The 15146-nt window shown below is 36.5% G+C and overlaps 2 protein-coding genes across 2 annotated transcripts; one reads left to right on the forward strand and one right to left on the reverse strand.

The window, feature by feature from the left end:
* Positions 1-206: 206 nt before the first annotated feature.
* On the forward strand, positions 207-8612 carry LOC129303237 (nuclear pore complex protein NUP88). The gene is given in 10 exon segments (XM_054942403.1): positions 207-601; positions 1423-1450; positions 1453-1573; positions 1865-1987; positions 3204-3348; positions 4509-4570; positions 5675-5888; positions 6014-6922; positions 7493-7742; positions 7879-8612. Coding segments are annotated over 10 exon segments (2418 nt in total). The 5' UTR covers positions 207-316; the 3' UTR covers positions 8160-8612.
* Positions 8613-8901: 289 nt separating this feature from the next.
* On the reverse strand, positions 8902-13666 carry LOC129301969 (3beta,22alpha-dihydroxysteroid 3-dehydrogenase). Its single transcript, XM_054940621.1, is given in 8 exon segments — positions 8902-9374; positions 9377-9399; positions 9496-9626; positions 9826-9932; positions 10035-10113; positions 10227-10316; positions 11886-12272; positions 12873-13666. Coding segments are annotated over 8 exon segments (1419 nt in total). The 5' UTR covers positions 13389-13666; the 3' UTR covers positions 8902-9288.
* Between the last annotated feature and the right edge of the window lie 1480 nt (positions 13667-15146).

Genomic DNA, 15146 nt, shown 5'->3' on the forward strand with positions numbered 1-15146 from the left:
ATGTTCTAAATCTCTCTAAGATTCTTATATTTTATTAATTTAAAAATTTAAAATATTGAAAAATGAAAACATAAAAACTTAAAATATATAAAAAATATAAAAATTTATAGTAAAATACAAACAAAACGTATGAATAAAAATTTATGTTCTTCTTAGAGATAAAACAAAACAAAAGTTACTAACGACGTCGTTGGAAGAATCTCGAATCGGCCAGCATTTTTCAGAAGCAACAAGTCGAGAACCAGCCTCTGCCAGGGTTCGGACTTTGGAAGTGAAGGTAAGACGAAACACTTGGTGGGGTGTAGCGCAGAGAGTGATGAGGATTACATTTGACACAGATGAGACGAACTCAGAGGTGAGGCGCTCAACAACGCCCAAAGAAGAAGTAGAATGGGTTCCGCTTGAGAAACACCCAGTCTTCGTCGCTACGAATAACTCTTTAGATGACGATTCCGGCGTTGCATTTTCCAGAAATCTGGTGGCCTGGGATGGATCCTCTCGCCTCTATTTCTGGGAACCCAAGATCAACTGTCTTCACCGTTTGTCTCTTCGGCTGGGCGAGCCTGAACCTACTTCTATACTTGCTGCTTCCCCTTCTAAGGTCTTCCTCACTCTCGTTTTTGTTGCTACTTTAGGTTTCGTTTTTCTGTTCTATTCTTACGAAAGTGTTCGAGCTAAAAACCTATGACTTAAAAATGAGGGAGTTTTAGCAGTTGGATTTTAGTGGAAATAGAGTTTGAAGATTGATCAGGGTGGAGGGTTTGAGATGAAAGCTTAAAATTCTTGTGCCCATTTCAAAATTTGAGCATATGCTTGAGCTTCGATACGGAATGACCAGTCTTCAACTCTTGAGCATGATAATGATGTTTACTGAGTACGCTCAAGAGTCCCCATCATACGGTTCTGGAAGTATGCGCTAACATTGTATGACGAAACCATTATAGAGTAGATATAACAAGGAAAGAAACGATGACACTAACTCTAACTCTAACTCTAACTCTAACTCTTTCTGCTTGCATTATATGACATGTAAAAGACTAAAAAGAGGAAGCAGACTGAAAGCAGGATTAAATTGGCGCACTCATCATTCAATGAAAAATTCAGGCTTGTGATTTGGTGAAATTAGATGGGTCATGGTATATTAGTGACTTATAGTTCATTTAGTGTTTGATACACAAAAGAGCCTGGAACTTTGCGCATCACGTGATACATTTTTGAAGACTTGTGTAGGCCTCTTCTGTTCTTGTTCTTGTTTTATTTTTGACTTGGATGCTATGAGATAATGGTTGAAAAGGTTTGTATTCTGAGTCAAACTAATGACACTAGTTTTAGATGCTAACGCTTTATGACAAAAGCTATAATATCTCATTTTCTGTACATTTCGTTTGAGCTGCTTAGTTAATAATGCCAATACTTTGATAGGTATTGCGAGCAGATGTGGAGATCAACTTTTGATCCACAAAATCTCTATAAACAGGAATGGATCAGCATTACTTCTTGTTGGGTCTGAAAGACTATATGTTATGTATCTGTATGGACGTACATCAAAAAAGGATGTAAATTTGATTTGCAGGTACAGATAGAATTGTAAATATGTTTTCTGTTCGAACCTTGTGCTACTGGCAATAGGGACATAGGCATATGTAGCTAAGTTCTGGATTTCATTCTTCTCATGATTAGAGCTATATAGTTTACACTCTTGCATTTATCTGCATACATTCTGGTTATCTAAATTAGATGCTTACCTTGGGCAGTTTTCTGATGTCAAAGTTTGGAACTTTATCTTGCCGTCCAAGAGAGTTGCATCTTACATCTTTACATTACCATTATTTTTTTACCTGCCTTTAGGGGTATCCTATTGCAGGACTATTATGATCGGTTCACAAACATATTCCAAGAGTGGCAATGATATACGTGTGCTAAAAGCTTTATGGCATCCATATAGTGATTGTCATGTGGGAATCCTCTCTTCTGATTCAGTTTTCCGGTATGTTTTCTTGGTTTTTGTTTTTTGCCTTATACATGCGTGCATGTTAAGATAGATTGCTTTTGTAAAGATGCTGTTGGCCTGAATGTTGACTGCCCAGTTGGTGTTCATCCTGGTTTACATTGACCTAAAAAGACATTGACATAGTACTTGAAATATCAAGGAACTCATATTGAGCTGAAATATGAAACTTGAGAATACAATTTTTTACTCGAGTTACAAGTAATACTTGAAAAGTATGCAAATGAATCGCCCCTGAGTTTGTTTTATCCTTGGAGTACTTAAATGTTATCTACAATATTGTTTAAGAAGGTGCCTATGGTCTGACAATTGTATGCCTTGTTTAATATATTTAATGGTTTCTTAAGTTTGTCCCAAGATGAAAAAAGTCCATTTGAAGTTTAAAGATGTCAGAAATGTAACTCTGAGATTGAGACTTGGGCAATATGAGATGCCTACATGACACATTGAATAATATGGGGATTCTTGATAGGGTATTTAAGTAAGTTAGTTCTGTCACCTCAATTGCTGGCTTTTTAGGGGAGAGTTTTGCATCCTACTTTAGTACCCTATCAATTGGTATTAGAGTTGGTGGTAAACAATTCCAAAAAGCGCCACCTACAAAGGGTTCTAACTGGTGAGAAAGTTGACTGCAGCATTGCAAAGTGCAGTTGCTGAGCCGCTGGCTCTCCATGGAGCCAGTTATTGGAGACTTCAGCAGTATGGGATGCATTTCATGGGATACTCAATAGAGTATTTAAGTGAGCTGGCTTTTGCATCTCGCTAACTAGATTTTTGGGAGTTTCCCCGTCCCACTTGAGTCATTATCTTCACTCTATATTATTTAAACCAGGCCCTTGACATGAGCCATGGCATTAAGCATAATTCAAAATTCCTCCCATCTTTTGATACTTCTTGACAAAATATTACTTTGACTTTTTAATGTTCAAATGTCTTTGCAATGGCAATTGCATTTGACTTGCCAAAGATTTATTTTCATATTTACTAGCCAAAACTCATTATATAAACCCCTCAAACTACTTCTCTTAAACTCTTCATAATTTAATTATAAAAATGTTGTGTTGAAACAGTTTTTTTTTTCTCCAATTTTTGTATATATCTTTCATTTCTTGAATGAATAAGGTTAAGCTGCATTTCTTTAATTAATACTTGTATTGTTTTGTCGACCCTTTAATTTGTCAACCCATTCTTATAGGCTTTTTAACTTGGCTTTGGATCCTTTGCAACCTGAGCAAGAGTATTATTTGCAGCCTGTGGATCCAGGCAGATCCAGAAATGCTTCATCTTTGTGCCCTGCTGATTTTTCTTTTGGGGGCGACCACTTATGGGACAGGTTTAGTGTAAGTTCTGCTGATATTCTGTTTACTTTAACATATCGTATACTCTTCTTAATCCACCTTTTTCCTTGAAAATTGATGATGCTCATTTGCTTGGATTTTTTAAATATTACATTCAGTATATGTTTTCATTTGAGTCAACTACAATTTATTTGACTCAGTCCAATTTTACCCTACATATCTTTTTTTAAAATCTCAATGGCATCATAATCTATAACTATATTTATGGAATTGATGGAAACCACCTATGTGCTCTTACATGGTCAAAAGGATCATATGTGGCTTTCACTTCCTTTACAGACCGGAAGGCCTCTTTTCTCCTTTGAATTTTTGGGTTCTTCTCTTCCATTGCGTGAAAATCATGCAAGGTGTAAGCAGAAAAAGCAACCTTCTCGTCTTTGTTCTCTTGAATTTCAGATATGCAGAATAAATGAAAGATGAGTACGAGTCAAGTGAGGTGGATTTTCATAGGAAGGAAGCTGGTCAATATGGTTTTGGTTCCAGTTTTAATGGACAAAAGAAGCACGAGAGAGAGGGAGGGAATGGATTTTGTTTTTTTTTTTGGGGGTACGGGGAGAAGACTTCATGGCCATAAAGGAAGGAGAAGGCTTGATAACTAAGATGCCTCGTGCATAAAAACAAAAAATCATGTTGGCATAAAAAAGTCTATGCTGTACCTGTCACTTAGTTAATGGTGTTATAGAATATTAGGATTACATTGAAACTTCACTCTAGAAAAATCATACTTTATCCTTTTCATTTTCTGTCTTTGCTGTAGAGTTTGTCAACTCATGTTTGAGCATTTGCTGCCACATGAGCTTTTTTTTTAATTTATTTTAAAGTTTAAAATTTTATTATAGCATACTATGATATTATTGCTCATTGCTTTTTACTACACATACCATAATTGGTTTTCCTTTCTAAATGTGTCCTGTGGTTTGTGACTTACATGATATTACTAAAAATTTTACTATGTTGTACCTTTATCGGAAATCTACATGACTAGAAATGTTATTCTTTTAAAAGGAGACACAATGTCTGCAGTTCATTCATTTTTAAGTTGCTGAATTTTTCAACCAATAAAAACTTATTATTCTCTATTTAAAACATTAGTGACTTCACAGCTTTACTATCGTTTTCTACTTGTCTGTGCTGTTGAACAGGTATTTATTTTGTTTGGTGATGGAGCTATTTACATCCTTTGCCCAGTTGTTCCATTTGGAAGGTACTTTATGCTTCATATTCTCTCAGTTTCTGTCTTCTTTCCCTTAAATGTGTCACTGTATATATCAGTGAACATATCATCATGTTATTGATCTGAATTCATTACACGTCACTGTGTATATATAGCTTGATACATCAGTGAGTGTTGACTCTTTAAGTTGAAGTAGGCTAGCCACCGGGCCCATCACAAACCTATACTATCTTAAACTGTATGCTCACAAATGGGACGCTGTCAATTAATTGAAGGGCAGAGTTATCCATTTCTTGACCACCTGAAAAAGTTTGCCGATCAATGGGTGACTTCCTGTACGATGATCTCCTTATTACAAAGCAAATAATGAAATAAAGATAAGGGGAAATGAAGAGTGTGATTTCATTGTGGCAAAACTATTACAGAATCTTTCTAAAAGAAGTTTTCCTGTATGATGGAAAAAGACTAGAAACAGATCATTTTCTGGTTTTACTCTCTAGAACAAAGAAAATAAGATATCAACACGCATAGCATATTAAAGTTTTAGCTGATTTGTAAATAATCGAGTTCATCCACAGCTGCTTCAAACTATAGAAATTATTTATGTGAATTTGCTGGCACATCTTAGAATGAGGTAATCATGTTTATTATGGAGAGGACTTGGACCAAAATTGGATTTGTTCCAACCTAGTAAGCATCAAGCATTGGTGTCCACTTTAAGGACTGAGAACGTGGAGGCTGTTAGTTATTGTCGTTAAAATAATTGATTTAACTATGCTATTTTCTTAGCCAGAGCCTTTTCTGGATTTCTATTTATTGTCCGCAAGTATTGCCAATATGTCCTATTATCATTTGAGATACAACATCGTTGTTTTGGTCATTTGTAGATTGCTAAATGACATTGTTTAAATTGATGGTTTTTTACCAGAAGTCAAATTTTATTATCATAGATGAAATGGTTAGTACACATATTCCTATCATACTGCTACAGGTTTATAAGTAAACCTAAGACAAACTATCCTATTGTGTGTAAATTGATGATTTGATGTTGTCATTTTATTTAAATTGGTTCTGTGCTACTCACTGACGCATCTACTTTCATGTGATTGTTGTTTTACTTTTACTTATGTGCAGTCTCTTTAAATCAGAAGCTGTGTTAGAAATATATAATGATGCTCATATGTTTGGGCTCAAATCCGCAAACTCTAAAGCTGCTAGTAATTCAAACTTGGCAATCTCATGGTTGGAAGCAACATTCCCTGAGTTACAAAATCAGGAGAAAGAAGAAAACATGTCTGTGCTAAGAGCTCATGCTTATGCTCAATTTGATGTATCTCTTATCCTGCAGGTATGCATGTATTTTAGTTACACCCCTACAAGTTGCCTTATCAGTATATGCAGAATTGCCTCTGCCATTTGACCATTTGTTGCAATGTATGATAGGCCAAACTTCTTTATGTTTTTGTTTTAAAGGGACCTCTTCGAAGAGTAGGTCAGGGTGGGGATGAAGATTCAGTTGGCCGTAGTGCAGAATGTGAAGGCCGTGCAGTTAGTTTTCTTTATGATCTTGTCAGCAAAGACACAGTTTTGGTTACTTCTTGGAGTGGTGGGCAATTACAGATAGATGCTCTGGCTGATGAGATCCAGCCTGTGTGGGGTGCTGGTAGTCCTCCAAGAATTCGTGTTGATTCCCAGGACCATATTCTTGGCCTTGCCATGATTTGTGAGTCAATCGCCAGTGGCCTTCATGAGAAGCTTGATCATACTGTCTGGCTAGGCAATCCACCACCACTACTGAGACTGGCTATTGTTGACTTGGCTCTGCCTCGGAGAGTGGAAAGTGGTTATGATATTGCATTGTTTGCGGATCCTCTTATGCCAGAAAGAATATATTCCATTCACGATGGAGGGATTGATTCAATAGTGTTGCATTTCCTTCCATTCACAAGCCAGGCAAGTGGCAAGGGTGATACAATGAGAACACCTTCTGTGCATCCTGTTCTAAATACATGTCAGAGCGGGAGCACCTCAGCATCTCCACTTTGTGGTTTTGCATCTTTGTCTGATTCCTTTGGATATTCCTGGATTGTGGCGGTCACTCTTTCTCAAGAGTGCATTGTGCTAGAGACAAAAACGTGGAACCTGTTGCTGCCACCAAATGTTGATATGGAGAAAAAACTCATTCACTTGGAGGATGAACCTGAAGAGAGAGAGATACCAACTATCATTAGTAAAGAATTACTTAGTGGACCAAGGACGGTACTTGTTCCTCAGGCTTCTCCAAGTTTACGTTCTGTTTCACCTGATTCAATTGAAGGCAGATCAGCATTGCATCAGTATTTCAAGCTTTTTCATGAAACATATGTGGAGTATGCACATAAGGTAAGAAAAGAATATCAAAATATTCTGCCATTTAATATTTCAAGAAGCAGTTAATGTATTGATTTTTGCCTTATCCACACCGTGACTCACTGTTTCTTATCCTTAAAGAAAGAGACGGTCTAAGTTGCTTTCTTAGTTTGTTTATTGTGGGCTTAGACATGACTACGCTGTTATTTCTATTTCCTTTTTTATAACTTTCTCTTTCAAATGAGTCAAATAAATGATGGATATATGAATGAGTATTGGCCCCAGTTGAATTATTAAGTTACTAGTTTAAAATTCAATAATATCTATGCAGTGAGTTAACTGTAGTGTAGTGAACTGACCATAGAACACTTTAATGAAGAAATTTATTCATGATATGCATCAGTCCTTTTTCGAAAATATCACTTTAAGGATCTTGTGTTAGAGCTGGTGTATTGTAGCAAATTCCATCAATTTTGAGGTATTTCATTACTTGACAGGGCAATCACAACTGCTATCTGGGGGTGTAGTCTATGATAAATGCAAGCATAATTTGAAGTTGCTTAGATTTTAACTGTGGTCCTTGCTATTTTCCTCTCCAACTAGGTGTACTTGGAGCTCAAGCACCATGCTCCTCAGTTGAAGAAAATCATTGATGACCAACATGCTCGTTCGGGTGACACACAGCAGAAGCTTTTGAAGGTTGCAGAGAAGCAGCCATTATTGGAGAAAAGAATGGATCGTGCACGTCAGATGCATAGTTCTTTGGAACAGCGCTTGCAACGATTAAGACAGTTGCCTGATGCTCACAAAAAACCATTATCTAAAGCTGAGCTACAGTTCAAGTCTGAACTTGGTAATGGATGTTACATCGAATGAAAACTTCTGTCTCTTTTCTTCGTTGTCCTCTGAATTAGCTGTAGTTATATTGTCTGCCAAAAAATCATGGAAGGGGCTTTGTTGGTTTAATTACTTCCCTTTTCTGTTGGCAGACCACTTCAGGGAAGTTGAGTTGGGTGCTTTGCATTCTTCTGTTGATGCTCTAAGTGCTAGGCTGAGGAGGTACATGCAAGCATCCAAAGCCAATAGCCAAGAAAAGCAAATACCTGGGAGGAAGAGTTATGTTGACAAGGGCCAGATATCGATGCTCAGATCATCTCTTGAAAAACTTTCACTTTTAAATAGTGAGAATACGAAAAAGGTTAAGCTTGTTGAGTCTGCGTTGAGAACACGGGAAAGAAGCAGCAGGGAATCAAAGCTTCGTAAACCTTGATCGTCTTATTTGTACACTTTTTGCAACAAGACTAAAGCGCTACAAATGTGATGTAAGGTCTTGTAATTTGGAATTTGTGGGGATACTCTCACTGGCTTTGTCACGCCTCTCTCCTAACAAAACCTGCAAGAAAAATGGAGATTTGGAGCTACAGGTCACGTGAGCATTGTTGCATATCTTGAGCCCCAACATCCTTTTTGGGAATAGCGGAGTGGAGAAATGCCATGGCTGATGTAACCTTGCATTGGGAACTGGGTGGCATCTATTTTTTTGAATTGCAGTTTGCTACAGAAGCTTCACAGTAGCCATCTAGGAGGCTATAACCGACAGCAGTGAGGTTAATCAGACTAGTGCAGGTAGGGTATATAATGTAACTACAAACGATTCTTGGACGGAGCAGAGCTTTAACCTTTTGGCATGCGTGGTCTGGTAATTAAAGTAATATTTCCACAATATATCTCCAAAATCTTTTTAATTGATGGATAAAGATTTAAGCTTCTGCAGATCCCTGTTGGTTAGCGCTGTTCTTGAAAAGTAGTTTTAATAGCAAGCCGGCAAGCTTGTTATGTGCCGAATATAAAGTTTCGGTCAAGTGTTCGAGACTGATAACTTATGTTTTCAGGAGCACGAATATAAATTTTGTATATTACTAATAGAAAATAGAAAATTATTATTTTATAGTAATAATGGATAATAGATTGGTCATCTAACGATAATAAAATTTATATTTTGGTAAAAAGTTAAGTATACAACAGAAAATTGCATGATATGAAAGTACAGTGGGTTAAAAGGAGTGTAACATCAAACTGAAGACCATAATACACATGCCACTTGCATATTCTATACCGTAACGCGCGCGCACCATTCGTAGATGTGGATGATGAAGCGTAGGTATTATATATATTGGATGTTGCAGCGCTTAATGATCAGTGCTGTTGATGTTAGCTGAGGAAGGGCTTTGAAAGAATAAACATGTACATTTAAACACTAAACTACCATTATATTTATACATCATTATATTTATTATAAGTTGGCATTGCACTTGTCATCAAAGCTCATGAACAGCTACAATCTCAATTCTCTAATCCGCGTGTTTGCCCTTTGTTATCCCAACGTGCTACTGATTGCACTATATACAATGTCGTAGGGCCTCTTCTCGGCGCTTCACTATGATTGGATACCTCTTCTGTGTTCTCGTTGTTGGGAAAAACACAACTTGTCCTCCTCCGCGGCTTCCCAACTTGTGTCAAAACAAAATCGTTTCGTTAGCATTAATGTAATGTAGTTACTTTCCGAGTTGTACGAGAGCTTGTGTTTGTTTGAATGAAATAATCACCTGAAACGAGTGATCATGCGGTGAAGGAAGACAGAGAGAACAACCCTAGCAAGCTCATAGCCAGGGCACAGCCTTGGCCCTCCTCCAAATGGCGTATATACATTCCCTGGGCTTGCTGCTTCCGAATTATTCTGTTCAATTTCAGATTTATTACAAACCCCGAGGGGCAGAAGACACCATTTCAAAAGAGAAGGGAAAGCACTCTCTAATCTCACAAATGAAATCTAAATACAAAAAATTCTCATGAAGTCAAAATTACTGGGTGGGACCCGAGAGGGGTTTTCCTCCAGGAAAAAAAAAAGGGGGGGAGCAAAACAGAGAGGGGTTTACCTGCCACCTCCATGGATTGAAGGTTCGAGCATCTTTGAAATGGTCTGGGTTTAGATGCACAGCACGGAATGATGCAAACACCTTCCACCCCTTGGGAATTGTATAACCTACACATTTCATACCATTAAATTTTAACTTCGTTGAGTTGAATAATGAAGCATGTGTCTGATATGTTACAAGTTAGACACTTCATCCTCCATGTTGATCACCTTTTATGTTGATGTCTGTCATGGCCCTCCTGAAAATCCCACCGATTATGTTAGCCACTCGCAGAGTCTCATTCACAACCTGAATACCACATTACCAGAAATCAAGAACAAAGGATTAATATTTAATACTAACACAAAACAAAAGAATTGAAAGAAGCTTTGATGTTCTCTGTATATATGGAAAACACTCACGCATTGAGTAAATGCCATTGACTTGTAGTCACTCCACTCCACCGCAGCTTCTGCATCACCCTTCTTCACTCTGATCTGATCATGTTCTTCCTGCCAAAACAACCGCCAATTTCTCTTATTGAATTCTTAATGACAAGGCAAAGCATCAATTAATTAGCTTGATTAATTGAATACTACGACGCCATTAAAGAGGAATTGGCAAAGCCCAAAAGCTGTCCTAGGAATCAGAGAAAGTACACCGTTATCTCGCCCTTAATTAAACTTAGCAACCCTAGCATAAAAACAATTGTGATTTTGCTGGAGCAATTAATATTTAATACGCGTAGTTGGATTTTGCAAAGTCCTTGAAAGTTGAAACTGATACACCTCGTTTCCTACCAGCCTCACTGAAGTGAAGGCAGAGGCAGATTATTTACTATTCACTGCTCTTTCAAAAGTATACTAATTTTTTATTTTTTAAGGTTTCAGACTTTCAGCACATGTATTAAAAATACAATTAATATAATAGGTTTTTTTATCTTTAATTTATTTTATAATTAATAAAATGAAAACAAAGGAACAGATGGGTTGATTAATTATGCATTGAAATTATAAATAAGGATATAATGGGAAGAATATCAATAAATGTTGTATTGAAGTTTTAAAAGGGCCTATAACATGAAAGGCGAGGGATTAACTAGCTATGGGTCAAACACGTCTCCAGCTAAGCTCTTGGCCAACCAAAGAAGATGAATCCAACGAATGTTAAAACAAAAATAAATAAATAAATTCGTACTACCATTTTTTAACCTGAAAATTAGCACGGTATTTAAAATTTAAAAATTATAGAAAAGTGATAAATATGGTATGAGCGGATGAAATTGCAGGTGGAGGAACATATGTGATCAGACTCTGACACGACCGATTTTACTTTTTTTCTTCAGAATTGTTTTTTGGGAACTTTGTCATCTTGACAAAACTCCTCAGCGTGCAGTTTGGATGTAATAATTTTGTCCCTTGGCTCCACATTTGTGTCTTCTTCTTTGACTTTACGACATGTACTTCCCCTCCTCTTTTTGACCTTCTTCCTTTTTTATTTATCACGCCCACAATTATCTTATAACCAACCTTCATTAATTTGATACTGCAATTTAATTACCCCAAACCAATCTGTCAAATATTTGGCACACGCAGCATGCGTCTTTAACTGTGTCTGTGATGTGTCCGTGCGTGCATGACTAAAGAGGCCTTCATATATAGATAAGTTAAATATATCTTAATTTATAAAATACTGTCAGATGAAATTACACATGCTAACATGTTTATTAAATATAATTTTTAAAAAATAAATATAAACTTTTAAAAATATCTTTATTTAATATAATCTTATTTGAGTAAAAAATTAAATAACAGGAGAAAATATAATAAGAAATGAATAATAATATATTAATATTAAAATAATTACAATTAATGATATCTTATTCAATTTAAGGTATCTTATATTTTAAAACACCATTTCACAACTCGGAAAGGTATAGTATTTAGGCATGTAAATGATAATATGATAATAATTGAGTGTCAAAAAGCATAAATATGACAGAATTGATCACTTTTTTAACCGCGGTGAAAGGTGAAGGATGTAGGTAGGCTTTTTTGACAGAGGTAGGATTTGATGTTTACCTTGAGCTGAGCCAGAGCCAGAGGAGTTTCGGAGAGGAACTTGACGGCGAGGGTCATGATGGTGGAGGTGGTCTCATAGCCGGCAACAAGCAAGGCGATCATGAAATCGACGATCTGCTCGTCGGAGAACTGGTCACCGGAAGCCATGAGAGCTCCAAGCATATCGGATCTGACGCGATTATCCTTCCTCCGGTCCCTGACAATGAGCGTGAGGGCCTCGGCGACCTTGGTCCTGGCCCTGATGGCTCGCCGGTAGGTGGCGGAGAACAGAGGCAGAGGCAGCGTGAAGAAGCCTTCGATCACCATCACGTACTCCTTCCTCAGACTCTCCGTCCACTCCCCCGGATCGAAGCTCATCAACTGCTTCATCGTCAGCTCGAAAGTTATCTGCAACACATTTAATCCCCTCATCATTTTCAAAACAGAAAAGCATTCACGCATTGCACAACGTGATTCTTGGAATATATATATATATATATATTTAGGAATCAAAATTCAGAGAACAGAATATATAATAGCATGTCGCGCTGAAAGGCATGTTGTATTACATGTGCATGTTGTATGTTATGATGACCCCTTATTAGGGGAATTATTATTCTTAGCCGTAAAACTGTCTTTGGTGGGTTCGATATGGGCTCAACGTGGGGGCTTCTATGCAAATGCAATGGATTTGAGCATATTAAACAGGAAAATTTTATTTTAATTGAAAAATAAAACCATAATCAACGATAGGTTTATTAAAAATTAAATTAAAAAGAAGGCCAGAGAGAGAAAGAGAAAGGGTGTTTAGTTCCTCGCTGGACCACCCCCAGCTCCCACCCCATGTGATGGCAATCGAGATCGACGCGGACGAACCAAGAGTCCACGACCGAGTCGAACCGGTAAAGTTGGTCGAGTTATAAAGATTTGGGAAAGTTAAGTGATTTGTGATTAAGAAAATCACAAGCTTAAGAAATTAATTAATGAGGGGAAGAAAGAGGGGCATACCTTCTTGGCCTCTTCCATGAGGAAGACCCGATCGGTCCAGGAATCCAGGTTGAGCCGGATCAGCCGGTCTATATCCACCAAGAGATGATCCTTGATGATGGTGGAGTTAGCGAAGCTCATGGTGAGCGAATGCATTCTCTTGTGAAGACCACCTTTCATCAGCAGAAGCGAGTGCTTGCCCAGGAGGTTCGATATAGAACCCGGATAGCTACAATCGAAAAGCTTCCCCTCATTCAGTAAAATGAACCGGTTCGTCTCCGGGTCCGCCGAGAACACCGTCGGCTCCCCAAATATGTGGGTCGTGAATATCGGGCCGTACCGGTTCACCCGCTTGTCGACAAAAGGCTCTGGGTTCTCGCTCTTGTAGGCTGAGATAAGCTGAAGAGTCTCGCCGATGAAGGGCAGGCCCAAGCTCCCCGGGGGAAGGTGGAGCCTCCGGTACCGGCTCCGCCGGAGGAGGAAGAGGAAAACAGTGAAGACGGCGGCGAAGAAAAGTAGTAAGAGAAAAGAAGCCATGGGAATATACAGAAGAAGGGAGAGGCAGTAATATATATACACAAGCACTGTGCGTATATGTGTATATATGTATGGATTTGTTTAATGAATACAAAAAAATGGAAGTGAAGAGGGAGAAAGGGTGGTGAAGGTTTGAAGAGAGAGAGGCATTAATGGAGTAAGGAGGGAGTATCTGGCAAGAATCTAAAAGGAGGAGGGGGGAGAAATAAATGTGGGATATTTTGGTATCTGACAGGCTTTCTTCTCTCTAGAACACACTTTCTCTTTTCTGTTTCTGAGAAAAACAGAGAAAAGACTTTCTGGACACTAAGTATGGGAAAACCACCCTTTATTCTTTTTTTGTCTTTCTTTTAACCTTTTCTGGTTTTAAAAACTGATTTTGACCTAATTGTTGCACTGCCAACTTCTATGCTTTATAATCTTCAATTATTACATACTAGTATTTAATTATATGCACCTAGTGTAGTTATCAATTTCAAGATGTAGCAGAAACTTTTTATACACAATCTCTTCCAATAAAATCAATACATAATAATATGACATGGATTTTCTGAAATTAAAAATTCATAAATTTTATATAGTTTATCTTTCTATAACAAGATAGAAAATTTTATGTTATATAAGAAATAATATAATAGAAAATATATATATAGGGAATATTTTAAAACAAATCGACGATTATCTTACGGAAGGATTTGCTCCCATAATAATAAAACTAATTAACTTTATTTTTTTCAAAAAAAAAAGGGCAAAAGTGCACTTTTAGAAGATCACATATGCACTCATATCTTGAAGAAATTATTCGACCATTTGAATTTTAAAGTTCTCCGAATTAGTTTTTTTTTTTACTTTTTTAAATTAAGTGACATTTAATGTTTTTAATTTAGTTCTAAATTTTTGTTTACTATTTTTTAAATCAACCACTCAATACTAAGAAGTCTCTTAATAGACCCTAACTTTGTTGTCAATCATTTCAGTAATAACTTAAATCAGCATTCTAATTTCATAAAATTTATATATACTAATTCATAAAAAAAAATTGGATAGAATTTAAATATGCCACATTCCCTTCCAGATATAAGTCACAAATACTTACTACTATCACATACGTATTAAGAAAATTGGTAAAAATTAGTTTTGTGTTCTAAATTGATTAAAGTAGTTTAAGAATCTTTTTTTTTTCCCCGATCTAACTGCAAATAACTATTTTTAGGGATAAAAACGGGTAATTGTTTGTGGACTAACTTTTTTGGGTCAGTATCGTGGAGTGAACGGCTAAGCTATATATACATATATATACATATACATATATATATATATATATATATATATATGTATATATATATATATGTATATGGGGAAGGAGAGATGTATTTGATGAGATGTACAAAATGATTTCAAAAAAGTGATTGTCCCCTAATTTATAATATATGGTATTTTCATAAGATTTACCTGATTTGAAATATAGGGTATCAATTAATTTTTAAAATTTTTTTAACTATACCCTTATTTATTTTACTATTTTTTGGGTTAAATGATAATTTGAGGCTTAAATTATAGGTACAAGGAAAATTTAAACTTTAAATTCATATTTAGCATATTTTCAACTCATAATTGTGGAAAGTTACTTAAGGCAAACTCCAAACCAAATTCACAAACAACAATAGGAGCAGATCTCATCAACATATTTGTTTTTTTAGTTATAACATCCCTAATTATGAAAAAGTAGATGCAGCTCAATATTTTTTGAGGAAGATC

Source organism: Prosopis cineraria, unplaced genomic scaffold (genome assembly GCF_029017545.1).
Source record: "Prosopis cineraria cultivar Desert tree isolate PC_DT_omini unplaced genomic scaffold, ASM2901754v1 PC2, whole genome shotgun sequence".
Taxonomy (NCBI): Eukaryota; Viridiplantae; Streptophyta; class Magnoliopsida; order Fabales; family Fabaceae; genus Prosopis; species Prosopis cineraria.